The sequence below is a fragment of the Xiphophorus couchianus genome, chromosome 14 (assembly GCF_001444195.1).
Source record: "Xiphophorus couchianus chromosome 14, X_couchianus-1.0, whole genome shotgun sequence".
In the NCBI taxonomy this organism is placed as follows: domain Eukaryota; kingdom Metazoa; phylum Chordata; class Actinopteri; order Cyprinodontiformes; family Poeciliidae; genus Xiphophorus; species Xiphophorus couchianus.
Window position 1 is genome coordinate 13,109,441 of NC_040241.1, and position 24,419 is coordinate 13,133,859.

General features: G+C 37.4%; 2 protein-coding genes across 3 annotated transcripts in view; one reads left to right on the plus strand and one right to left on the minus strand.

The window, feature by feature from the left end:
* Nucleotides 1-188: 188 nt before the first annotated feature.
* LOC114157556 (uncharacterized) lies at nucleotides 189-9,706 on the plus strand. Of its 2 annotated transcripts, none has more exons than XM_028038624.1 (18): nucleotides 189-348; nucleotides 530-552; nucleotides 2,719-2,785; nucleotides 2,871-3,088; nucleotides 3,177-3,257; nucleotides 3,339-3,398; nucleotides 3,483-3,641; nucleotides 3,799-3,978; nucleotides 4,075-4,138; nucleotides 4,237-4,327; nucleotides 4,420-4,561; nucleotides 5,602-5,706; nucleotides 5,901-6,000; nucleotides 6,124-6,361; nucleotides 6,507-6,581; nucleotides 7,315-7,417; nucleotides 8,523-8,638; nucleotides 8,862-9,706. In XM_028038624.1, exons 1-18 carry the CDS (start codon nucleotides 309-311, stop codon nucleotides 8,938-8,940), a joined length of 1,941 nt encoding a protein of 646 aa, XP_027894425.1. In that variant the 5' UTR covers nucleotides 189-308; the 3' UTR covers nucleotides 8,941-9,706. The 2 variants fall into 2 exon arrangements, with proteins under 2 accessions (XP_027894425.1, XP_027894426.1); XM_028038625.1 differs by having other exon boundaries at nucleotides 194-367.
* Nucleotides 9,707-17,022: 7,316 nt separating this feature from the next.
* LOC114157559 (zeta-sarcoglycan-like) overlaps nucleotides 17,023-24,419 on the minus strand; it is a 40,350-nt gene continuing 32,953 nt past the window's right edge. Inside the window, exons 7-8 of the mRNA XM_028038631.1 lie at nucleotides 18,798-18,921; nucleotides 17,023-17,607 (exon numbers count right to left, since the gene is read on the minus strand). Of these exons, the coding sequence (XP_027894432.1) occupies nucleotides 17,416-17,607; nucleotides 18,798-18,921 (316 nt within the window). The 3' untranslated portion in view covers nucleotides 17,023-17,415. The remainder of the gene's footprint in view (nucleotides 17,608-18,797; nucleotides 18,922-24,419) is intronic.

A 24,419-nucleotide genomic window follows, 5' to 3' on the forward strand; every position in this document is an offset into this window, starting at 1 on the left:
TTATCAATTAAATATTAAACGTAATAATAATTAAATACGAAAAATTAAATACTAAATGTAACGTTAGAACCGCCCAGGATCCGAAAGAACCGACTAATGTAGAGCCAAACGACCCGAATCCTGAAACACCACCGAAACGCCCATTGGCAGAATCCATGACGTCGTGCTTCTCTTCCCTCTTCTTCCTCACCGGATGCTGAGAAGAGTTCAGAGAGCGCCGAGACGACAACGCAGCTCAAGCTGGAAGCTGCTGAAATTGGCGCTTGCTATATTATCTTTTTAGAAGCTCATTAGTTGATTAGAAGTGTATGAGGCGTCGATCTCCGACGTGTGATGCTAAACATGCAGGTATTTAACGATGAAACCGGTAAGAAAATGCTCATTTGGACTTGTGTAGAAGTTGGTGGCTAGTGCAGCTAGCATGCTAGTTGACTCGAATAGATTGGAATAACCCTTAACTTAAATGTAGATAAATGGCTTTACCATTGAAACCTAACAGTTAAAATGCATCGTCTCTCCTGCTTTTCAGAGTTTACGGACATTCATATGATCGTAAGTAATATTTTTACTGTTTTGGTCGTAGTTGAAGTTAATGGAATGTGTTGCATTGAGCGAACGGCCTTGAAAGTTGCAGCTGCTGTTAACAATTGAACCTAAAATCTGGCCTCGTGTTCATCCCCATAAACTTTTTCAAAAGACAAAATGCGCCTACTTATTTTGATCACACCTAAGTTTAGCTGTCATTTGTTTTGAACCTAAAACATAAATGGAAAGTGTGACTAAATCGATTCTTTGTTCTTTACACTATTTGTATTTTACGAGTTGAACACTTCTGATCTGAGTTTGTATTAAAAAAAAAATCAAATCCGATTCACAGCTTAGGCAGTTTAACACTTCATATATACATTTTTTAAGCTAATTCAAAACTACATTTGAGGGGAAAATCCAACTTACTTTATGTTGGCATATTTAAGTCTTGAGAGAGAAATTGGTGGGAGGTGAAATATGGTAGATGTGGTTTTTGTAAACATTTGAGGTGCCAATATTTATTTTGGATTATTCAGACTTCTGTTTAAAAACTCTTAATATGTATTGTGATTCAAAAGCAACATTCAAAATATTTTTATCATCAATCACTTATGTTAGAAACACGGCTTTATGAACTGCTGACTTGTAGTCAAAATTGTTTCTTTTTTTAAAAAATAGTTTCTTACACTTAAATGAATCTGAAAATTACTACTGTTGAGCAATTTTCACTCAGCAACAACTTTTTCAGAGCAAGATGGTAGCTGCGTAAAATGATGCCTTCACTGTTTTTGAAATAGTGGGATTCTTGAGCTTAGTCGTCTGATTTTGGTAACCGGCTTATTTACAGGCGTATCTATAGTTGTTTTATGCAATAGATGAACAAAAATAAGCCTAAAAAATTAAACAGCCTTTCTTTTTCCTATTACTACTACTTCCTAAAAATAAACTAATGTCACCATTTCCCCAGAACTGATGAGTAACTATGTAAAAAACTTGGCAAGTTGCCTTTTCTTTACTCGGTGCTGGAGTTCGCAACTGGCTGCTTCCATATTTTTATTTTTAAATATGCTGGCATTGTTTTGTAGTTGCTGCTTTCTGGTTGTTGTTGGTGTACATATTTCAACAGAAGCCTTTGTAAGCACAATCTTTGTATTGTTTTGCTGAAAAATTGGTTTGTGTGACTAGAAAACAAACAATAATCATGCAATTTATAGGGACACAATAGTATCCCTGTCCTGCTGTTAAAAAATAGTTCTCTTGATTAGGAATTAGTCATAGGGTGATAACAATGATTATTACTGTGTTTCTACTGTTACTTTGTTGTTTAAGCTATTTTTCACGACTCTGACATAATTGATGTTGAGAAGTCAGCTTTTTTTTTTTTTTTAGAATAGATTAAATGTATTCTTTTCCCTACAGTATGGAAAATTTTTCTGTACAAACGGTAAGTCAACGGTTTATGTAAGCATGTACATTCAACTGCAATAAAAATATAAAAACTGAATAGTAGGAGTAAAACACTGTACAGTCATTATAAATGTCACAGGGAAAATATTAGTTAAAGATGGCATACATGGATCAAATGTGCAATTGAGTGGGATAACTAAAAAAAATCAATATGCCTATATTTGTGTATAGAAAAAATGGCAATAGACTATTAAGAATAAATGAAGACTGAAATAATAGGAATGTTATTTAGAATGAGAAACTCATCAACACTTCAGATTTAAGTAATGCCAAAATTCTGGAGCAATATTTTTGATGTTGATTGTCTTCCGTACTATATTTCTAGTTAGAAATACTGTTGAAATCACATTGTGTTCTCTTAGATCATCGTCTGAAAAGCTACATTAATCTATAATTTGTGGCTTTTTTCCCCCTGCATGTGGCAGTGATTTATTTTGTTTCTCCTATGAATTTAAAGATGGTCAGCACATGAATTCCAGGTTTGCTTTCTTCCTTGGGTTCGTGAGTCACATGCCATAAAACGAGCTCATCTGTTGAGTTCGGTTTTCCTGGATAATGGAAAGTGAAACCTTGGAAAGCTCAGCGTCAGAATCATGTTTACAAATACAGACTGAGGCAGAGCTTCAGCCGGCCTTGAAAACTGGATTTAGTTTGACTGTCGAGAAGTTTTACATTTTTAGATGTTGACCTAATCTGTGTGTCCTCCTCTCTCCTGTCATTTAGCAAAAAGTTGTGGGCTTATTTGGTCACCAGCCTCAGATGCAGAGGATAATAACATGTGGCCTTCTCGGTAAGGGAATATACGAGCAAAGAGATGTTTCCGTCTTATTCGTCAGTATTTTAGTGTGCAAATGAAACGTTCTTGCTCCCCCCAGGTATTGAATATGATGCAGAGCTAGATGTGGATGATGTGGTTGATTATGACAGTTGGGCTCACCGTCGTCACAGCTTTAATCAATATTTCGATTGCGACACATTAAGTGAAAACCGTACGGGAGCGTCCAGTTCTACTTATCGGTCCCCTCTACATTACTACTCTTCAGTTCGCGGCAAATCCAGCCCGTCGTCTTATAAAGTTCAGACGAAGGAGAGCGTGAGTGCACTTTTACTCTGTGTTTGAAAGGTTCAATGAAATCCCTCGAATCTGCTTTGAATCGGGTGTTTCTGCTCTGCCGCGTTAGGATTCTGAACGAAAAGCCCGTTTATTACAAGAAACTAAAAAGAGCAAAGAAAAAGCAGAGAAAAAGCGGCTTAAGAAACAGGTGAGTGACGAGTTTTTCAGCGTGAGCCGTGAAGGAGGGGGTGAAACGCTAAGCGACGTTGCCTTTTTTTCTGTCCGACAGAAACGGAAGCAAAGAAAACAAATGGAGAAGGTGAAACAAAATCCTGGAGAACCTCAAGAGGTGAGCACAGCATCAACACAACATGGCCATAAAAATATCACTCTGGTTCTTGAATCCTTCAAACGTGTTTCTATTGTTGCGCAGGGAGACGCTGCAGAAGAATCAGAGGAGAGTAAATCTGTTAATGATGACGAGAAGAAGAAGAACTTGGCTGCAGCTAAAGACACAGACAGCGACAGCAGCAGCGAACAGGAATCCAGCGACGACGATGAAGACGCCAAAAATGACTCGCACGATTTCGAGGTACAACTTGAAGTATCTGTAAACTCTTTGCATTTTAGCTGCTAAATCCATTTTAGGAATGAAAATTTGAACAAGTTTCCGTAAGCTTCAGAAACGGACTTTCACATTCATGCAAGTTTTTTTTTTTTTTTTTACTTTTCATGTTACTTATCTTAAGGAACTGGATATGGCGAGTTCCTTTGTGACCAAAGCGGCTCTTATAGCGCAGCGTAAATTGGAGCAAAATCCCAAATCGGATAAAAAGGACAAAAAGAAGACTCCAGAGAAGGAGAAGTCTAAAAGTGTTCCTGTTAAAACGTCTGAGAATAAAGAGGACGTGAAGGGGGCGCAGCAAAAGGTAGGGAGTCTCTCAGGAGAAAAATAAAATGTTACATTCTTTAAATGCAGATTTAGGGTCATGAATAATTTGTGGTGATGTTTATTTTTTAAACAGGATTCTGTCGTCCTCAGCGCTCCTTCTATAGTAGATAATATAAAAATAAGTACCGATCTCGCAAGTAAGTTTGTTTGTGCGGATGCCAACCTCAATCTATTCAATGTAAACCTTCACCCTCTTCTCACGGGTCGAACATAACAAAAACATTTTCTCTCTTAGTTATAGGAAATAAATTTGCCAGCACAGGAGACTACGGCATGGCTGTGAAGTATTTCACAGATGCAATTAAGTACAACCCTAAAGAGTTTAAGTAAGAACATGCTACACTGTAATAAAAAAATAAAATAAAATTGCTCTCTCAGTCACTGGCCTTTATGCAACATTTGAACTGTTTTGTTGCAGGTTGTTTGGGAATCGCTCCTTCTGTTTTGAAAAGATGCAGGAGTATGAGAAAGCGCTGACAGATTCAGAGTTGGCGCTCAGTGTTTCTCCAGGATGGGTGAAAGGTCTCTTTAGAAAAGGCAAAGCTCTAGCAGGTCTAAAGGTAAAAGATCTTATTAGGGATACATGCAAACGCCATGGTGATCAATATGATGTCATTTGTTATTGTTTGTGAGTCCTTTTGATAATTAATCTGATTGTGAGGAGTTCCCACCTATAATTCAACTCAAATTCAGCCAAAATGTTTGATATGAGTAAAATTAATTGTCTGAACTCGTATCAACAAAATTGATACGAGTTCAGTAGGAAGAAAACAGAAACTGGAGCCAAGGACCTCCTTTAAAAACTGACCATCTCAAGAATATTATTAAAACATATTTTAAAAATAAAATCCAGAACATTTCAAGGATTCAAGGAAATAAAGACCTGCAGCTGAATACAAGCCTGGTCTTGTATCCACATTAGCAGCTTTTGACTGAACACCAACCCTGTAAAAACAAATGTTTCACAGCAACATTTTACAGCTCAGCATGCACGAAAAATCCAACAATAATTAACTCAGGATGAAAGGATAACACATGTAATGAGTCGTTCTGATTGTTTGGACATTTCTACAAAACTCATCTACCCAGCCTAAAGTCAGTCTGGAAAAATCCTCTTGACTTGTGATTCTCGGCACATTTTAAGTAATTAAAAGCTGTAGTGTTCAAATCTGTCACAAAATAGCTAAAATCAATATCTGATTGCTCAGTTTTCAGTCCGTTTAAAGTTGAGCAACACAAAGTTTAAAGTCCCAGCTGACTTTCTACAACGAGCCTCAGATTCCTGAGGTTTACTCATGATGTTAGGACTAGTCATTGTATAAAGTATCAAATTAATAAATCTTTGTAGAATTGTACAGAATTAAGAAACAGTGAAGCTTTAATATACCGTAGCTATTCTTCTAGATGTTTGGCATATATATGGTGCTTTATGAGCAGCTTCTACTCAGTTCAGGTTGTTCTGACTCCTCACTGTAACCTTGTGTGAACATCACCGAGTCGTGATATCTACTCATACATGTTTTGACTAATTATTGTCAAAGCAAAACCCGTGGCACTCTGAGTTCAGATTAAGCAAATGGTTTTATCTCTTTTCTTCCAGAGATATAAAGAGGCCGCTGATGCCTTCAGGGACGTCCTGAAACGAGAGAGTTCCTATGCAGAAGCAGCGCAGGAGCTCATGCGAGTTCAGATAATACAACTGATGGTGCGTGTGATCCATAACTACATCATTACATTTTCTACTTAATAATAATAATAATATGAAAATCATTTGTCAAATCAGCCTTTACACATATTTGAAAGCCATGCTGATTAAAAAAAAAGCAAACTCTTGTAGATGCATATATCAGATTATTCTGCAGGTTTTTCCTGACTACTACTTCTTCTGTTTTTCTTCAGGCGTACGGTTTTACCCGAGAGCAGAGCTCTAATGCTTTAATCATTCATGGTTCTGTAGATAAAGCCTTAGAGGTTCTGTCTAAATTACACAATCCACCAGGTGAGTCCCAAAGCTGCTCATTCTGTTCTGTGGCTTAAATACATTTTAACTTAAGATAATCTTGGACAGTTCCACCTAAGCTCACTGATTACAAGTGTTTTAATCGTCTTTTTGTGTTTTTAGGAGCCGTTTTAAATGGACCTCTCCCACCGGCTCAACTAGCAAACGTCACCGGAGTCTCTCCAGTTCTTTCTGCCAATTCTAGTCCTGTGTCTGTTGCTTCTACTAAGTCACATGACACAACTAAGAAACCTCTTCTGGACAAACCCTTAGGCCTCGTTCAGAATATACCCAATGGTGACAATCAGTCTAAGCCTGCTTATAACCAGGCTGGGAGGATAAATAGTGATAGAACCCCACCGTGAGTAATCTGTGTCTTTCATCGGTAGTTTAGAGAGTTTGAATTCATCACTTCCTGTTATAAAAAAAAGTCATGAGCTGGTCAATGCTTGAGTTTCTATTCAGCACAATCATTTTTATTTAACATGTTCTCTTTTCTCCAACAGGGAGTTGTTTCCAGTTTGGGTGGGAAACTTGTGTTTTCCAGCAACTGAAGCCAAGATTAGCAAGCTGTTTAGCAAGTAAGAAATGTTTGTGTAAAACTCCCACTGGGCATGGGTTGGTATGAGACCTGGCATGATAAATAGAGTAAAAATATAATTTTGGTATTTTATTAAAACAAAAACATGATCAAATTGCTTTAATTTAAAAAAAAAAAAACAATATTCCTGCAGCTGCAAAAATAAATATTCCAGTTACATTTATATTTTTGGAGTCACAGAGTCAGAACAGTTCAACGGTGTTGATGCACTCTCAGTAAAATTAGTGATCATTTTGCATATCCTCATGGCAACAACAGGGTAATGAGTTTTCTTTCACTTAAAGGTAATTTGAAACATGGAGGGTTAAATTCCACTTCAGTCACAATTAAATGAGATAAATGAAATGTCACTGTCGGTTAAAATTGATAATATTGATGATTCACTTTTTTTTCCCAGCAATTTTTGAGTGAAAAACTAAAATCAAATAAACATTCTAATTTTAGTTGTTTTTTTTTTTTTTTAGCAAAAGGCTTAATTGGTATTTAATCTGATATCAGCAGCTGGAGTTTAACTCTCATGGCCTGTAGGCTGTTTGCATCCCAGATGTACTTTAAAAAAAACATTCACTGAAAACCCTTGTGTTATTTAAACTAAATAATTTTTAAAGATTGATTCTGGTCGCCACCCATGCCTATCTTCACTTCTTCAATGTGTTTTAAATTTATCCAAAGAAGTGAACTGAGTTACTTGAATTGTCTAAACTCCTTTACAGGGCCGGCCTGGTCTTTAGTGTGAAGCTTCTTACCATCAAACGTTGTGCCTTTGTGAACTTTACTAAACAAGAGCACTGCGATGAAGCCATCAGACTCTTTCATGTAAGTACAAACGCAACTTTATGCTGGATCTATGACAAAACCTGAGGCTTTTTGAGTCTGGAAAAGTATAGAATTTGTTGATTTGCATGTCCAGATTTGATCTAAAATTTTAGTGTTTATGGCGAGATGTAGGTTTTGTGTGTTTTTTTAACTTAAGTCTACAAATGGAATTGTGAACTTTAGAAAGTATAGCACAAAGATTGTGTCCTTCTCAACTGCACATGTTCATTTTCCAGTCAGCATTTATTTGGCTTCAGGGTTTTCAGAGCACAATGCAAAGTAATTTAAAAGAAACATTGCAAACCACTTTGACATTTCTGAAAAGTTATCTAAAGGAGGCTGGTCACCAGAAATGATGGATATTTCAAGCACATATATTTAAGATCCTTTTTCTGCAGTTATTCTGCTTCAGTTGCAGTAAAGCATTGCTGACAATGAACATAAAGAAAACCTTTGCAAGAAAAAATCTGAGAAAGTTCTGTTTTAAATGCACAAATGCCAGCTCTGCTAAGTTGAACCACTAAATCCTCTGTACATCCTGTACCGCGGCGGGATTTTGTTTTTGATACATTGTTGTATAAAGTAACAGACTAGGACTGTGCAAAGAAAAATAAAAATCTGCTGAAAGATAGAAGTGTGCAGGACCTGTCCAAAGGTTATGTATCTTACTAAATGATGGCACATAGTGTCCAATTTGATGACAGGAAAAAGTATCACTGTTGCTTTTATTTTCATTCTGTTTTGGAAATTCAGTATAATTATTCAATTAAACTGCTAAAAGCTGCAAACCCCCAGAGTCCAATCTATTAGAAAATTTTAATATTGTATCAGATTAACAAAAAATGTTAATATCACCCTGATGAAAAGTACATCCATGTACAGAAGATTCATTCAGTTCTTGGTCAGGGTTTACTTTTCTTGAATTTTGTCTCTAACATGACTATTAAATCTTGGAAATATCCCCGACTTTTATGCTCCTTTTTATTCCAGGTTTTGTGATGAGCTGAATTCTAGCTTTGAGTTTCGTTTAAATATAACTGCTGGAATAAATGACGTTTTCAGTGGCACTCTAACTTGCCATGTATTATCCGTTTGTATTTTTCAGGGTTATGATCTGAATGGCATAAAGATAGCTGTGAGATACCCGGACCGCATTCCTCCAGGGATGGGCATCTCCAGGTCTGCGCTCAGAGCTCGAGATCTACATGATGAGAACCTCAGGTTAGTGTTAAACATTTTGGGGACGATTAAAATTCAATTGCATTTAAAAAATTTTTATTTATTTATTTATTTATTTTTTAAATTAATCAGTCATAATGTAACGCCATCTGTTTTCTCAAGAGAAAACCTATTTCACCCTAAATTTTATTTGACTGAAATTCGACTAACATTACACCAGCAAACCTTTAAATGTAAAAAAGAAAAAAAATTATTCTGTTTGCAGACAATGCAACAATGGGAAGAAGGCGGTGGGAAACCAAAGATGTTTTCGTGATCACAATCCAGACCCAGGAAGCCTCTGATTCATCAAAATATTATCAATAGACGCAGAATATCTTAACGCTTTTACTTCCAGATGAAACAATGGTATTCACCAAACTTTAAGGTTTTCCTGCCCAACGCTTTTACTCCTGTTAAGCCACAGAAATCTGATTCTTTTGTATTATCACAGAAGGTGACTCATTAATCCAAATATGGTCCATTATTGTTAGGATATATTTTTTTAAAGCTATAATTTAAAACAGAATTGTCTTGATGGTAAATTGAAGACTTAAAGTTCAGAAGAAGGTCACCATTATATTTTGAATGTTGCCATATTAGTGCCAGTGGCTTCAAGTATTGATGAAGTATAACGCCAGTTTGTTACAGCTAATCACCTGCTTACAGTATTAAATTGATTAAAACATTAATCAAACAAAACATTAAGGAGTCATGATGTATACAGAAAGTAAGACAGATGTATAACAGATATACTTTACATTGACCTTGTATTCATATATGGATCTTTTAGGAGAATCTCTGCCTTACATGCACAGCCTGCATCATTTCTGTATCCAGTTTATTTTTTTTTCTAAACTTAAAATATGTTAATTGTTCTCAATTGCATAAGGACAGTTCTATGCATCCTATATTATAAGCTTGTTTTTTTCCCCTTTCTAGAGACTGAATAGCTGTTTATCCTCTTTGATTTATCATTAGTGATTTACCATGAGGTTGTGCACACTTGTACCTTTATTAACCAGGTGGCTATTCCTAATGTGAAAATTAAAGACGCTTTATTAATCTGAAGTTCTGCTTGAGTCTGAAGTTTATGTATCATAACTTAAAATGCCTTCCCTTCGAAGGAAACTGTAACATGACATAAAGAAGTTGCATTGCAAGGAACCCTGAAGAATCACATATTTGGCTGTAAAGAGGAGCAGCAAAAGCAAAGGAGGTGGATTAGCAGTGCTCTACAACAACTGATGCGACTTATGACATTTAATTTTGCTTTGGGATGGATATTCTTGAACTGAATTGATATAATGCAGTCACATTTTCTTAAAGGTTAAGAAAGAAGCAACCAGTGAAGAAACTACACTACAGAGTGAGCTGTATAATCGACATGGAGATGGCTGGTATAGGTGGACTCTGTTAAAACAACCTGGGCTTCTGTTACCTCGGCACAGGCTGAACGCCTCCAAGCAAAGGGAGCCCTGATCTAGAACTGGGAGCATACTGCTAAAATGGAATTTTAGAAAGTAGCATTTCTAACATTAAAGGTGGCCTAAAAATACCTGCTCCTCCTCCTGTAGCTAGATTTATGTGTGAGCTTTTTGTGTTTTCTCCCTGCTGAACCTGAGGGAGTGTTCAGAGATTCCAGGAGGCACCAAATGGAGATAAGGGAGACGCTCTCCTCCATGTTCAAGGTTCAATATCGCTCAACATTAAAGTCTTGCTTAGTCGAGCCAGGCTGAAGACTCCCAGGTCTCTGCTGAGAAGCTGCATTGTGACAGTAACTTTTTTGTCTAGATAGAACAGACTGAGCGAAGGTTACACATGTCTGCCGGCTGTTCCTATTCTTGCAGGGATGAGTAAAGTGCTGGTTAAATGAAAATCATCAATCTCTGCTTGGTATCAATTTTTCTTCATTTTATTTTCAGTTGTCAGCATTCCCACATTTGCCTTTTTTTAAAAATAAATAAAAAAAAGTTTATTTTAAATTTATTTAACTGAAGGAACAATTATTTAACTGTATGTAATTGTGTGCAGATTATTTATTCTCCCTTATTCATTGTTACACAAACCACCCTCCTGCTAGCTAAGTTTGGTCCAAATACAGGATTTAACTATGCCAATTACGGTAGTATAAATTGGCCTTTTTAAAATTAGAGGTAATACAGAGCACTTTGAAGGCTGGATGGTCTTAGTCCTTTTTGAGCAATTTAAGTGGTGATTTCTGTCGCTGTCTGAGCGGCTGGAGAGTGAAGGGGAGTGCAGTTTCCCTTTGAGAAACTGAATCAGTCATACAGAATGTCTAGGTAGGAGGAAAATGTCAAAGTGACATTCAGATCAATAGCAGGACTTGGGTTTTGGCACCAGAACATTCTGTTGGAGCAATGTGAGCAATTTTACTGGGCTAACAGTTACATTATGACAAGTTACATCTGGAAAATGAATCATTAGTGTTGCCACAGAAAGTATGAGTAGGCGGGAGTCAGAAACTGACAATCATAGGAATATATTTAATTCATTAGAATAAAATGGGTGTATTTATATAGCAGCATATCTGGAAATGACTATAGGGCCATATGAGGTTTTACAACATCAATCACTATATAAAAGTTAAGGAAGTGGAGACATGCTGGCCTCAATGCACAGTGCAATGTTTAGAGGAAATCAAGATGACTGAACTCTGAAGCCTTTAACGTAGGTGATCATGTAAAGAAATGTGTCACCCTTCATCCACAGCCAGCTGTGAGTCTGTTAATGATGGATTTATGGATCTGTTCACACTGCAACCTTTATTAAAAACTATGTTAACATTTTCACAAGTTCTAACTCATATTGTAACTTCTCTAATTATTCTTCAGTCAGTAATTTAGCTAAAAATTCTGTAAAATGGAAATTTTTTCCTTCCCGTCTTCTGACTCAAGTTGATTTTCTGTATTTTTGCTAGAAATGTGCCGTTTAATTCCAGTGGATATAGCATTTAACTTGCAAAACTATGACAGACGATGCACGACGTCTTTAGGATCTTGAATCAGCATTGCAATACTTTTCACCAAACGACCTTATTCACCTTATTCTCTGAAGGCCAGTAGGTGGCAGCACCAACCTTTTGTTGCCACTGCAGTGAAACGTCATCGCTGAAACTTTGTTCAGATTCAAGTCAAATCATTCTTGGTAGGTACAATCTGAGATGATAGTCAATAAACACACACACTGATATGATTTGTGCTGGATACTAATTATGTGTACAGCAGACATTTTGCTCAATTTCCTGACATTCTTGTGAAAATAGACAGTAGGTCTGTAGTTAAAGAATTATGTAAAAAATGCTGCTGTGCTTTAACACTGATTTGACTACACTTAAAAAGAGACCTAGATAGAAACATTACAATTTATGTCTAGCAATAAACACAAAGTGAAATATTTAATGATGCATAACATAATAAAGTTTGCTCTAATCTACTGTATTAGGTTTTAAAATTACTTACATCCAGGCTTGAGCCTACAAAAACACAAAACAGATTGATCAGATTATATATGAAAAATGAAGCCCTAATAAAAAAGTTGTGTGTGAAAAATTACATACAACTTGCTGCTTATAAATGGGTTTAATTGTGAAAATAGCAGCCAGTTGCTGCAAAAGCAGAAGACCCGCCAGCTTTCAGATCTTGAGGCTACAGTTTTGTGTTAACATGCTGCCAAGATGGAAAGACATCAGCAATGACCTGGGAAGGGTCAGGAGAAGAGGACCTTACTACAGAGAGGAAGGTTATTTACAAGTGGAAACATTTATGACAGCTGGCAGTCTTCCCAGGAGCAGAAGTCCCAGCACACTTAAGGTCAGTGTGAAATGCTCAGAGAAATATATATATATATATATATATATATATATATATATATAAATAAATTAAAAAAAACAACATAAGCTCCATGTCAGATACTGCAGATCTGTTACCACAATGAATGTTGCTGTTCAAGAAGGTCTGATTAGAAAAAGACCAAAGAAAGAGAGAGAGGAGGGCTGCCAAGAATATGGCAAAGGCGAGCGACCAACAAAACCTCCAGAGTGTTGTCTTAGATGAGACCAAAACAAATGAAAAGCATATCAGCATAAACATCTCACACACAGAGACAAGCATGGCAGCAGGAGAGTGATGATATGGGCTTTTTATCAGTCACAGGAACCAGGCATCTTGTAATCATTGGATAACTCCTCTGCAAACCAAAGTTTACACTCAGAGTGAAAATGTGAGGTCATCCGTCATCCCAAACCCAACAGAACATTTGAAAAACAAAAGCATCACAGCGTTGCAAAAAGTCCAGACATCGTCCTAACTGGTGAGGAAACAAAAGTCTGAGAAACATATTGAACCGAAGCAGTGTTGTTTAAAGAATAATAAATGAAAACTGATTCAAAAATGATATGAGAAACTGAAAGTATTACAAAAAAAAAATAGTCATTTAAGTTATTGGTGCTAAAAGGTGCTTCTATAAGTTAATGAATTGTGGGATTGTGCTTGGCTTTGCACAAACTCTCCCTTTCTGCTGTGGCTCTGTGCACTGGAGGTTAGATGTAAATAACTTTAGATCAGATCATTTTTACTCTGTCCTGATGTGGAAACCCCCCGAAGCTTCAAGAGGATGTTCTTATCACGATTGCATGCTTTGAAAAATATGTCATGGGGAGTTGACAAGAGCAGTTGTTGAGAACTCAATTTGGATTTTTAACAGTAATTCTGGGCTTAATTAGAAGGAGGGAATGTGTAATGCGCATCCAGCTGTGACCGTGCAGCAGCATGTTATGATAAAATCTGTCTCTAACCCCAGCAATTAAACTCTCTCCTCAGGCCACTTCTGTTCAGACTGCCTGTGGCTAAGCACACGCCTTGTAATGCCCCGGCATATGGCAGGTGAAGTCCTGTCTGCATCTCCACTGAGTAAGCAACATGTCTACATCACGGGAGATGGCAAAACATAAAAAGTGACATTAAAAAAGGAGAGGGCTGCATTTTCCCCCCCATTCTTCTGAAACTGTAATGAACCCAGAAAGTCGGTGCTTCACTGGAAGTCGATGTGTTAAAATGTCTTTCCCAAAATCTTTTTTTTTTTGCTTTACATTTAGAAAATTAAAACTCACTAGACTGTTTGGTGTGTGATGGTAGATGGTATTGATTCACATTACTTTCTGAGTAATGAAAACTCATTCCACCTGGCTTTTACAATCACGTTCAGACATTCGAACTATTTTTCAGTTTTTGTCCAATAAAACTCTGCTTTTACTCCATTATGCCTGTTTAATATGGGGCAACAGGGACTCGTCTTAAATGTCCAATTAGTCAGCTGACAGGAGGTTAACTAGAAACTGTTCTGGTAATTACTTTATGGTGGCTGCTCCTCAGATTGTACTGTTCTCCTCTCTTACCACACTAGGGCTAAATATTTCTGGATTCAGGATATTTTGTTAGACAGTGACTGTATTTATGAGCTATTTTTAACCCACAGAAAACATATAGAAAGCTTTGGCTGTCGAGCAAAACTCAATCTTTAACCAAAGATGAAAGATTTGAATCCTGAGACACAAATTTTACAGAGTCAGTGCTGCATTCAATAATAGGAATATATAAGTTAAAACTAATTGATTTCTACATTAAAGTTGCAGATGAAGTTAAACATTAAGTTCAATTTAACAAACACCTAGCATGGTTCCACCATGCAGCGCACTTTACCATTTCATATATTTCCAGAGGCAAACTCCTGAATAACCATATTAATCACCAAGATGATTTTTGAAGCATAATTCAAATTCTTGTAGCAGTTTTCTATAAATGTTTGCCCTGTGGTCAGGTTTAATTGACAGTATGCTCTAAACATAGAAAAATCCCAGCTTACAGCTTTCTGGACTTCAGCCCAAAGTATCTGGAAAGCAGGTGGATTGGCTGGATGGATGGGGAAACGATCAGACGACTGGCTGTCAGAGATAATATTTAAAGAATGGGAATGGGTATGAAAGTACAAAAATAATTTCCTAGCCCCAAAATACTTAAATTGAATTCTTGGTCTTTCTACACAGTGCAGGGACTCTGATATTTATCCAAGTATTGAAAATAGTTCAAACAAACCCAAACTTCGAGACTCTAAGCAGCCTGAGCATTTCATTTGGAAAATCTTTACTTGGCACTTTGAACTTGTGGCTTTCTCTAAACTCAGATTTGACTGAGCTGCTCAGAGAAAACACTCCATTCCCAATCAGCTGCAATATATTTGGTGATCTGAGTGGATCTGATGCGAGTTTCATAAGAACCAGCACTGAAACGATGGAGGCATGCATATTCATAAGGTGTGACTCAGTTTGTTGCAGCAAGAAAAGCACAAAACAGAATGTTGTTTTGATGCAGAAAGAACTTAATAATGAACTGTTAGTCACCAATTATTGATGAAAGACATTTGTCTGAGTTTGAAACGTCCTTTCCTGCAGGTCCTGATCACATCTCTCCAGTGTTTCCAGCGGAGATTTTCAAGTCCCACATAGATAAAATCATTATTCAACCCCATTGCCAGCATCAGCTCCAGCTCAGATGTTATCTGGAGGCAATTTTGGCAACGGCTCCACTGATTTGCACCTGCTTTCTGCATGTGAAAGCCACCCCAGGGTCAGTTGCACCGCTATCACCCACCTATCAGGCCTTGGAGGTCCTTGAATTCATCAACAGCAATCCTTCATAGGAGGATTTTAGCTACAATCAGCGCAACTCACAGGAAGTATAGTGTAACCTGACATTATGGGGATAATTTATGATGTAAAAAACACAATTCAGCCAAGCAGGTTGTCATTGTTGACATTACAAAGACTTTGATGGATGTGTTTTGCTGTATTTTTTCTTGTTGTCTGCTATGTTTAAAGTTAATATGCACAATTCTCTGCAGATATAGTGATATATATGTTGTGTCACTCATTTAGAGAAACTAGTAGATGCTGCTGCAAATTAAACACAAAAAGGCTCTTTGTGTCAAGAAATTAATCGGTTTTCAATTCAAATCTACTGCCGGTCGCGCTCTGCTGCTACATGTTACGTCAACATCCATATTTGGGAATGCCTTTCCATTGTAGAGAGAAAAAAAAAAAAGAAGACTCTTGCTAAAAGAAATTGACTTACTTCTTCAAAAATCAATAAAAATACCAAGTGTGTTTTATTTACATTTCATGCTTTTTGACATTTCTCAGATGTTTTGGCTCTAAAAAATCTCAACGTTTGCCCTTGAAATTGTCCTTCATAGCAAAAGATAAACACTCAGCTGCATGTCTGAAATATACCCTTAAGATAAGGTGATGGGGCTCTTACCAGACAAGCTCATCTCTGGAAGCTTCGAGGGAGTAAGTGTCTGCATCAGGTCAGATGAAACATGGCCGCCTGTCTCGCTCTCAGCTGGGGAGCCCAGGTTAGACAGCCTTCGGGAAACCTTGAGAGAGAAGCTGTTAGCACACTGTCACAGGTTTAACATGAAAGCCAGCAGGAGAGTAAACAGAAGAGCGCAAGTAAACAGATCTAGAACGAACACCAAACTGGAATATTTTAGACATTTCCAGTTTCCTGGTTGGAATTATTACACAACTTCAATTAATTTGAAAATCAAAAAGTGGTTGCAGATGTTGGAATTCACTGAATCAAATTCTGTCTGGAGAAAAGTTTTATGATGTTATCAGACCAAAGATTGAGAAGACAAAAGTTTGGAGGAGACAATGAGAGGCTTTCTAATCTTAATAGACATCAACTGTAAAGCATGGTGGTGGCAGCATCATGCTGAGCGTCTGTTTCACTGCCACTGATGTTGGTGCATTGCTAAAACAATGGATGAGCTAATGGAGGGTTACCTCCAACACCAGCGTTAAAACTACATTTGAAATTGGGAAAGCAAGTAAACATGAAGTTTCTGGGATTTGCTGATCTTCACTGTCACATTTCAGGTTTAGAAAATACTGGAATGAAGGCAACGAATACCACTCAAATAAATAGCAAAATAACACTATCTAATTATTCCTCAAGTGAATGTAAATTCCTGGCTGGAGCTGTACCTCTCACAGAGCTATTTAATTTTATGTGCTCCTTTACATAACTTGTGTAAAAGAGCACAAGTTATGACAGAAAGATCCAGAAAATTAAACTGGGTATTTTCTCAAACATGGTACGGCATAAATGAAGCAAAGGACAGGATAAATATTTACCTTTGATTTGGGAAAATATCTTTCATCTGCATCTTCAAAGCGGTCCTTATCCGACATGAGCTTCTGCTAATAAATTCAACAAACCTGTTTCAATCTGATTCCAAGCATCTCCAACTTTGCTGAAACACATTTAGATTAGACAAAGTTTTCATTTGTGCTTGCTTTATTTTTTAATACCTTTGTGTCTAATTGACAAGACAGTTTCAATGTGACGCCATTTAAAACTGAAGGCACCATGTTATTTATTTTTTCCTTTCAAATTTAAAACAATCTTCGTAAACCTAAAAGTAGAAAAATAAAAGTTGTATCCTCTGTCTGTGATTTGATTGTGAGAACTGATCTGTACGTATTCCTGGTTCCAGAGAACTTCTTTGACTTTCCTCCTCAGTCAGTCAGTGAAGTGTGAGCCTCCGTCGATCCTCTGCAGGCAGCGGTTTGAACACTTCTGTCCTGCTATGAGCACTGACAGCTCAGAGCTTGAAGCTTTCCGTCTCCACTCCAGTAATCTCAGATCGCAGAGCCGATACTCGGGTTTTGCTCTCCGTCACGACATGCTGCTCTCAGGTCAGCTCCAAAGGCAGATGCTGCTCATGGCCTGGCAGGTGGAAACGCTCTCAGCTGGAGAAAGGTAGGTCTTGCCGCTGGGGCAGACGCACACCTCGTACACAGCCTGCTTCCTGAAGGGCTCTCCGGCGGACGCGGCGTAGAGGCCAAGCGGGAGGTTTTCCAGCCGAATGCTGTCGGCATCAAGGAGAATCTGGAGGAGAAAAACGTCAGAAGCACTGGAAGTCAAACAAATCAGTCGACGTGTCCTGATGTGATGTACAACCACCGGAAACCGATTCTTCAATACCCGTCAGGGCAAACTGGATGTGAAAGACAGCAGCACTGCTTAGATGAGAATAAAGCAGGAAGCAGGTCTTTGCTTTTACACATAACCATTTGCAGCAGCAATAATTCTGAGTTTTATATTAGCTGATTGTCACTGAAAGTAAACATCCACGATTGTTTCTTTAATCACTAATTGTCACTCAGTTGTCTTTATTCTGCTTCCTCACAAAAATACTGGAATTTTCTCTTAGCAGGTTGGCTTTTTAAAGAATACAGAAAAGTTCTGACTTCTATGTTTCGGTACCAGATGCAACAATCAGCCTGTGAATTACCAAAACAACCACAGAGCAAACAGAAACGTTAAGCTGAGACACTTGTCCTCCACTGTGCATCTGCAAATCCCAACAATCTACATGGAGGCACAAGCACTTCATTTACCTAAAACACAAATTTTGAAATGTCTCTGTGTATTTGAGCCCCACTAATGAAACAAAACAGTAAAAATTTACTTTCATATTCTTTAGAGAAGTCAGGCCTTGTATGTGGAACCTGTATACACCAGGAAAGGTGTTTGGATGGACGAACATTTAGAGGGATGGACGGACAGATGAACAAAGAACCATCTGAAGACAGACAGATGAATGACTTGATGGACAAATGAGGGTCACACAGATGGACAGAAATGGCTGAGTAAGGATGGACAGACAAAATAATGGACCAAAAAAAATTAAGCATTTATTATAATCTAATAATAAATGGAAATGTTATAATTATAATTTCCAGTTATTTTAAGATTACATATTTTTAAAGATTATAATTTTTCTGAATTACATTTAAAATTTTCTACGACAAACCTTAAAGAAATCTTTATGTTCCACCAAATCTACACAATTATATTTATATTCAAATTCTTTGTGTGCTTAAACATAGCAAATAAAGCTGATTCTGATTAATTTATTTCTCCATTTATCCATACATTAAGATCTTGGGAAAAGCATTAGACTTCTTCCAGCACATGCTGGAGAAGACGATATGCTCCCTGCATGCTGACCACAGAGAAAGAAGATCCAAATAAAACAGAAAACCAAAGAGGATTGTAACTGGAGATGCTCTCACCTCTCCCTCTGTGGCTTCCAGCTGCAGATCCTTCCTGCTGCTGATCTTCAGCGTCCCCGTGGCTGCGCTCACTTCCACCCCTCTCGGAGCCTCCATGGTCAGGGTTCTTGTTGGCGACTCCAACCTAAAAGGATAGTTACAACCAGATATTAAGTTGCTAAACTCAATCAATTGGTCTATGTGATTCAATAAACGGAGAAATTCAAACTATACTTTGAATTCTTTTCCATGTTTACACATCATTGAGTAAATTCACATTTTATTGGCGGTTGAGCACAATCAACTTTAATACAAGGCAGAGAAAGGTTAATAAATTTGAGCAAACAAAATGGCGGGTTGTTGGTACCACGCCTTACTTTCTATATAGCTGCTGTTCATGTAAATGTGCCACAGTACATCAAATCCAAACCAAACCAGGTTCCCCTGTGAGACACATACTGTAGACCAAGCAGCTGATCTGACTTTCAGCCTCACTGAGGCTAACGCAATATGCATCTTCCTTCATGGGCCGTTTGTTTACACACAGACAGATAAGTGTGAGTGCCAATCGATGTGAATATCTGTTTTCATAACTCATAACTGTTGCAAATTGATTTTCTTCCCCCACATCTTGCCTAAATCTCTTTTCAATAAATTTTAAATGGGATGCTTTAAGCAGCCCTGTTGAATTTGTTTGAATCTCTGCAGCTGCTTAATGTGGCCCACATTTTAGAATATCAATAAAAGAAAAAAAAAAAAAAAAAAAAAAAAAAAGGCCATAGAGATTTGAGGAAAGATTTAAAATAAACAAATTTCCTCTCCCCTGAAGCACGTCCATGTTTTTCTGCCTCTTTCAGTTTTCCTTTCTTTGGTAGCTAGAATAATGTTTGAGTGAGTCACATTTTAATAATTTCTCACGACTCCAGCGATGATCCATGGCCTGGACAGCAGAGTCATTAAAAGACTCATTTACAACACTCTGCACTGAGACGCATCGTTAGAAATTAGTTGTGTGTGATGCGTGTGTGTGAGACATTTTCACTCCATTCAAAGCAGTTCAATCATCACCCGCTGCCTCCACACACACATACACACACACACACACAGGGGCCAACTCTTCCAGAAGACAAAGTGTTCAATTTCCAAGAGTGCTTGTTTCAAACACAGTCCAGCACAAGGCATTAAATGAATTAATTCTTTTTTCAAATGTCTCGGCTTTATAGTCATCTAAGGCTCTCTACATCACCATGTGTGATTATGGCGCCCTAAGGTCACATTTCACCCTAATGCTGCCCGATAAAACCAGACAGGTTTAAAGCGAGATCATTTAAAAGCATCAATACCTGATCGAGAGTTACAATACATATGTTAAATTTAGACATTTTTACCCTGATTATTAATGGCATTAGTGGTATGTAGACTTTTAAGGTATAGTTTTGTCTTATAAGGAAATTATGTTAAAAGACACATTTGAACTCATTTGTAAAACCTAGAATCTAAACATCTAGAAAATAAACAGCATTTATATATTTATAATTATTTTGTAGGACCTTCCAAGATAGACTACGGATCAGTATATTTTTACAGATCAATATATTGGTCTATGGAAACAAAAGACAAGATTCGCCTTCGTCACTGGAGATCATATTTTTATGTATTATATGAACAGAAAAGCTTTTTTCTACAATATGGCATTTACTTCAGTTCTTAACAGGCTTGATAAAATTTTTTGTTTTTAAAAAGTCACCTTATGTGCACCTCTGATCTGGAAACTAAACTGCCACAAAGTGGGCTTCCAGCTTTGGTTACCATGGTGATCGATCCAGGTGGGACAGCTTTGTGATGCTGAAAATGCCAAACTGAACCTGAAGGCACCCTGCCATACAGCCAGTCATGCACCACACCTCTACCAGAGTAAATTTGCACACATTACCTCTGGCATCAAATGTGCAAAATACAAACAAGGATAGAGCTGAGCAGTAAGGATTAGACTGTACTCTTGATTGGTTTTATCTTGTAAAGGCTATAACTACTATCCTGTACAAAGCTGCGCGCTCCCAAGCAGAAGCTTTCAGCCCACAGTGACGAAGCAGATCTATGCATAAAATAAAATAAATTACTCTTGTAGCTTTAACACCCAGACACAGTAGCTTGGCAGGGCCAGAAAACAAAACCCTGGGGTGTAGATGATGCAGTAAGAAGTATGAGATGTTTCCATTTTTATCACAGTGATATAATGCTCACTAAGCATTACTCACCAGTGACTGTCGAGGACCTGAAACGCAAGAATGCGTGATCTAAATCAAAAACATGTTTTTCTTTGGAGAGAAACATCCTTTTCGGGTGTCGAAGCGTAAAATTTGCCTTTCACAAAAAAGGTACTTTGACAAATGTTGGAAATTTTTGCTCTTAAAATGCTGTTTTTTTAATGCATGTGGTTCTAGGAGACAAGAAGCTGCACATAATGCAACATGACGAGCTGCTCTTACAGAGCAAGTACAAGGACTCAGCTGCAATAAAGTACAACTCGTTTGTTTTAGGTTGGACAGGGCTGAACCCAGATATTTGCCTTCACCGTCTAAAAAGAACTTATTCTTTCCTCTCTAACATTAAACCTGATTAAGCCATTTCTTATTTATTAATAAGCGAGAGATTTTCTTATACATTATAACTTTCTTTAAACTCAAATGTTTGAATATGATTTCTCAGTATTTTGAAGAAGAGTTTAGATTTCTTTAGATGTTAATGTGTCCCTATAATGAAAATTACAGGCCTCTCCATTCTGGAAATATCAGCAGGGAATCAATTACTTGTTTTCACCACTGTATCTAAATTGCTCATCGCCACCTGCTTTAGCATGCATGTATTTATAGGAAAATTGTCTTCACAGTTTGCTGCAAAATCCCATTACTCCGTTACTAAGGAACTGCATGTTATTCTGGAACAGAGGTTTTATTAAGTTTTTTTTAATTATTATTACAAGACTGTTAATTATACACCAGCTTGAGAAAATTGGTGGAAGAATACAGGTTGCATACTTTCAAGCCACCACAGCTCTGCACATATTGTTTTTTTAAGCTAAAGCGCCCGGTGACCTTAATTTTCCATTATGTGCCTTTGCAGAAGAGTAGGACAGCTATTTTGTTTTGAAATGTTACAATGCCTTATACCTCTCAGATCATTAGGCTGACTGATGAGGCCATTGGTTACATGAAAGAAAGAATAATTACCTTCATACAGAAGAGTTCATTATATACAGGATGTTTCAGGGCTTCTGGCTCCTTCTACAAAAGTTGGATATAAAAAGTCCTTATAAAGGATGACTTATGGGGCATTTTAAGCCAGAAAGACTGTTTATGACAGATTCTCTCATTATCCAAGAAACCTAAACAACCTGCATTCAAGTTGACCTTTACATCAACGAAAAGGTCAGCAAACATTGCGAGGGGAAAAAAAAAAAAAAAATTGTGCTGATGATTATGGTTGATAAAAATGAGAACAGGGAGTTGCAGAGACAGAGTCATGAAATTATTTTTAAAACAACTGTTTTTCTTCTAAGGGGCTAGACTCTTATTTTATTTTATTTTTTTAAATAAAAATCTTGGTCTTCTCCTGCAGATCTTGATAAAGGTTTTCTTTGGTCACTGGCTGCTTTTTTTCCCTTCTTTTTACTAATTTTCTGTTCGAAATATTGTGGGATATTTGCTTATAAGAAATCAGTGGACATCTAAAGGACAAAAATGACATACCAGTGCTGAGCCCTCCTCACTCCCCCTAAATAAAAAAAAAACCTAAAGCTGCAAATAAAAAGTACCTGAAAGTAACGTCTAAAACTAAGTACCGGTAATAAAAGCCTGTAAATCCGTGATGCAAAGAATGAGATGCATCGTCCTTCAGCTTTCTAGGAATCCATCTTTCCATGTCAGACTGCATTATAGTCTATGTGCCATTTTTCAGTTTCGAGTAAAGTAAAGGGAAATGAATAAAATTCTCTTTGCTCTTTGTCAACCTGTCCATGTAAAGACAAAAGGGTGGCTCACCCCTCAACTCTGAGGCTTCAGTCTCTTTTCACATAACATTTCAGCCATACACAAAGACGAGCCGCCTTTGAGTGCCCTCTGGTCAATTGTAAGGTGATGACAGTGATATCACTAACAGCTGTGAGTTTACAAAAACCCAGCCAGCAATATGAGACCACAGTCGTGTGCCATCGATGTCAGCACTAGACAACACCTGCATCAGGACTTTCTGTATGTCTTTCTTTTCCAAAATACAATGGCGGACAAACTCCGGGTAGTGATCCGGTTATTGGCAGAGCAAGTGCTTCAAATTTAAATGACAAATCTGAGTGTCTTACTCTTCTTGCTGGAATAGTATTCCTGTCTTTTATACATAAATCCTGCCAGTGAATAGTGGCAAAAACCATATATTATCATGGAATCAAAATTTGAAGAACTGAATGACATGATTTCCTTTGGCCAAGGTGCTCTGGGTAAACTTGAGGTTCACTTGCTTGCAGAATGTTTTTGTCAGGATCTGTGTTTTTTCTGTGTTTATTTAGAGTTTTCTGTGTCCTTAAGTCTCTTCGTTGTCCTGTCCTCCCCTTGATTGTTCCCAGGTGTGTCTCGTTCTGTCATTACCCTCCCGTGTATTTAACTCCACCTGTGTTCCTTGTTCGTCGTCGGGTCCTCGTCAATGTTTAGTCTCTTTGTGTTCAGTGTATGTGACTGCTGCTCGTTGTTGGACTAAGTTATTTTCATTAAATCATCATTATTCATCGTACCTGGGTCCGCTGCGTCTGCCTCACCACTCTCACCACCCACACCCCATGACAGTTTTGTTAAAATAAAGAAAAACAAGTCTACAATGGATTTTAATTTAAAAGGTAAATTACACATTTACCCTCAGTAAACAATGTAACATTTGTATTGAAGTCAATGGATAATTTATGTTGGCTACTTGCAGCCCTTGATCCTAAAGGCTCCATCACATCTACGCTGGCCTCCTACCATCTCTACAGTACAAACATTGCTTCTCTTGTAACGTCACACAGCAATGCACGAACTTAAGGTCAAATCCAAAATGACATACCTTGCCACTATTAAGTACTAGCCTTCACTCGATTAAATATTTCTTTTACAACAATTTGCACATCTTAGTAAAAAGTCTAATTTTCTGAGAATTTGAATCCCAAAATATAATGTAACCATGACTTGCTTTCAGCACAGGAAAGATTACCTCCAACTCAATTTTGAAGGACAGAGTCTCATCTGAACCTTTATTATCTTTTAGGACCAATTCTTTCGTCAGTCATCTATGAAAGTAGGACGTCAAGCAATTCAAGCGATGACAGGATGCATTAAACCTCACACGGTGATTGGTAATAGAGAGATTAGAATTTCTATCATTTCAGCCCTTCAGTAATCCTCAACATCATTATCAAGCCCACAAATTTAATAACAAAGACACATTATCCAACTCCTCATGTGCATTTAACAGTAGTACAGCTTGGCAGATGATAACTTTTCTTAGCCTTGCAAAAGAGATAAAAATCAACTCTGCACAAAGATGGAGCAGAAACTATAAAATGGCTCCAGCCGTTCAGTGTATCTCCAGAGCAAACATAAAGATCAGACACTTCAG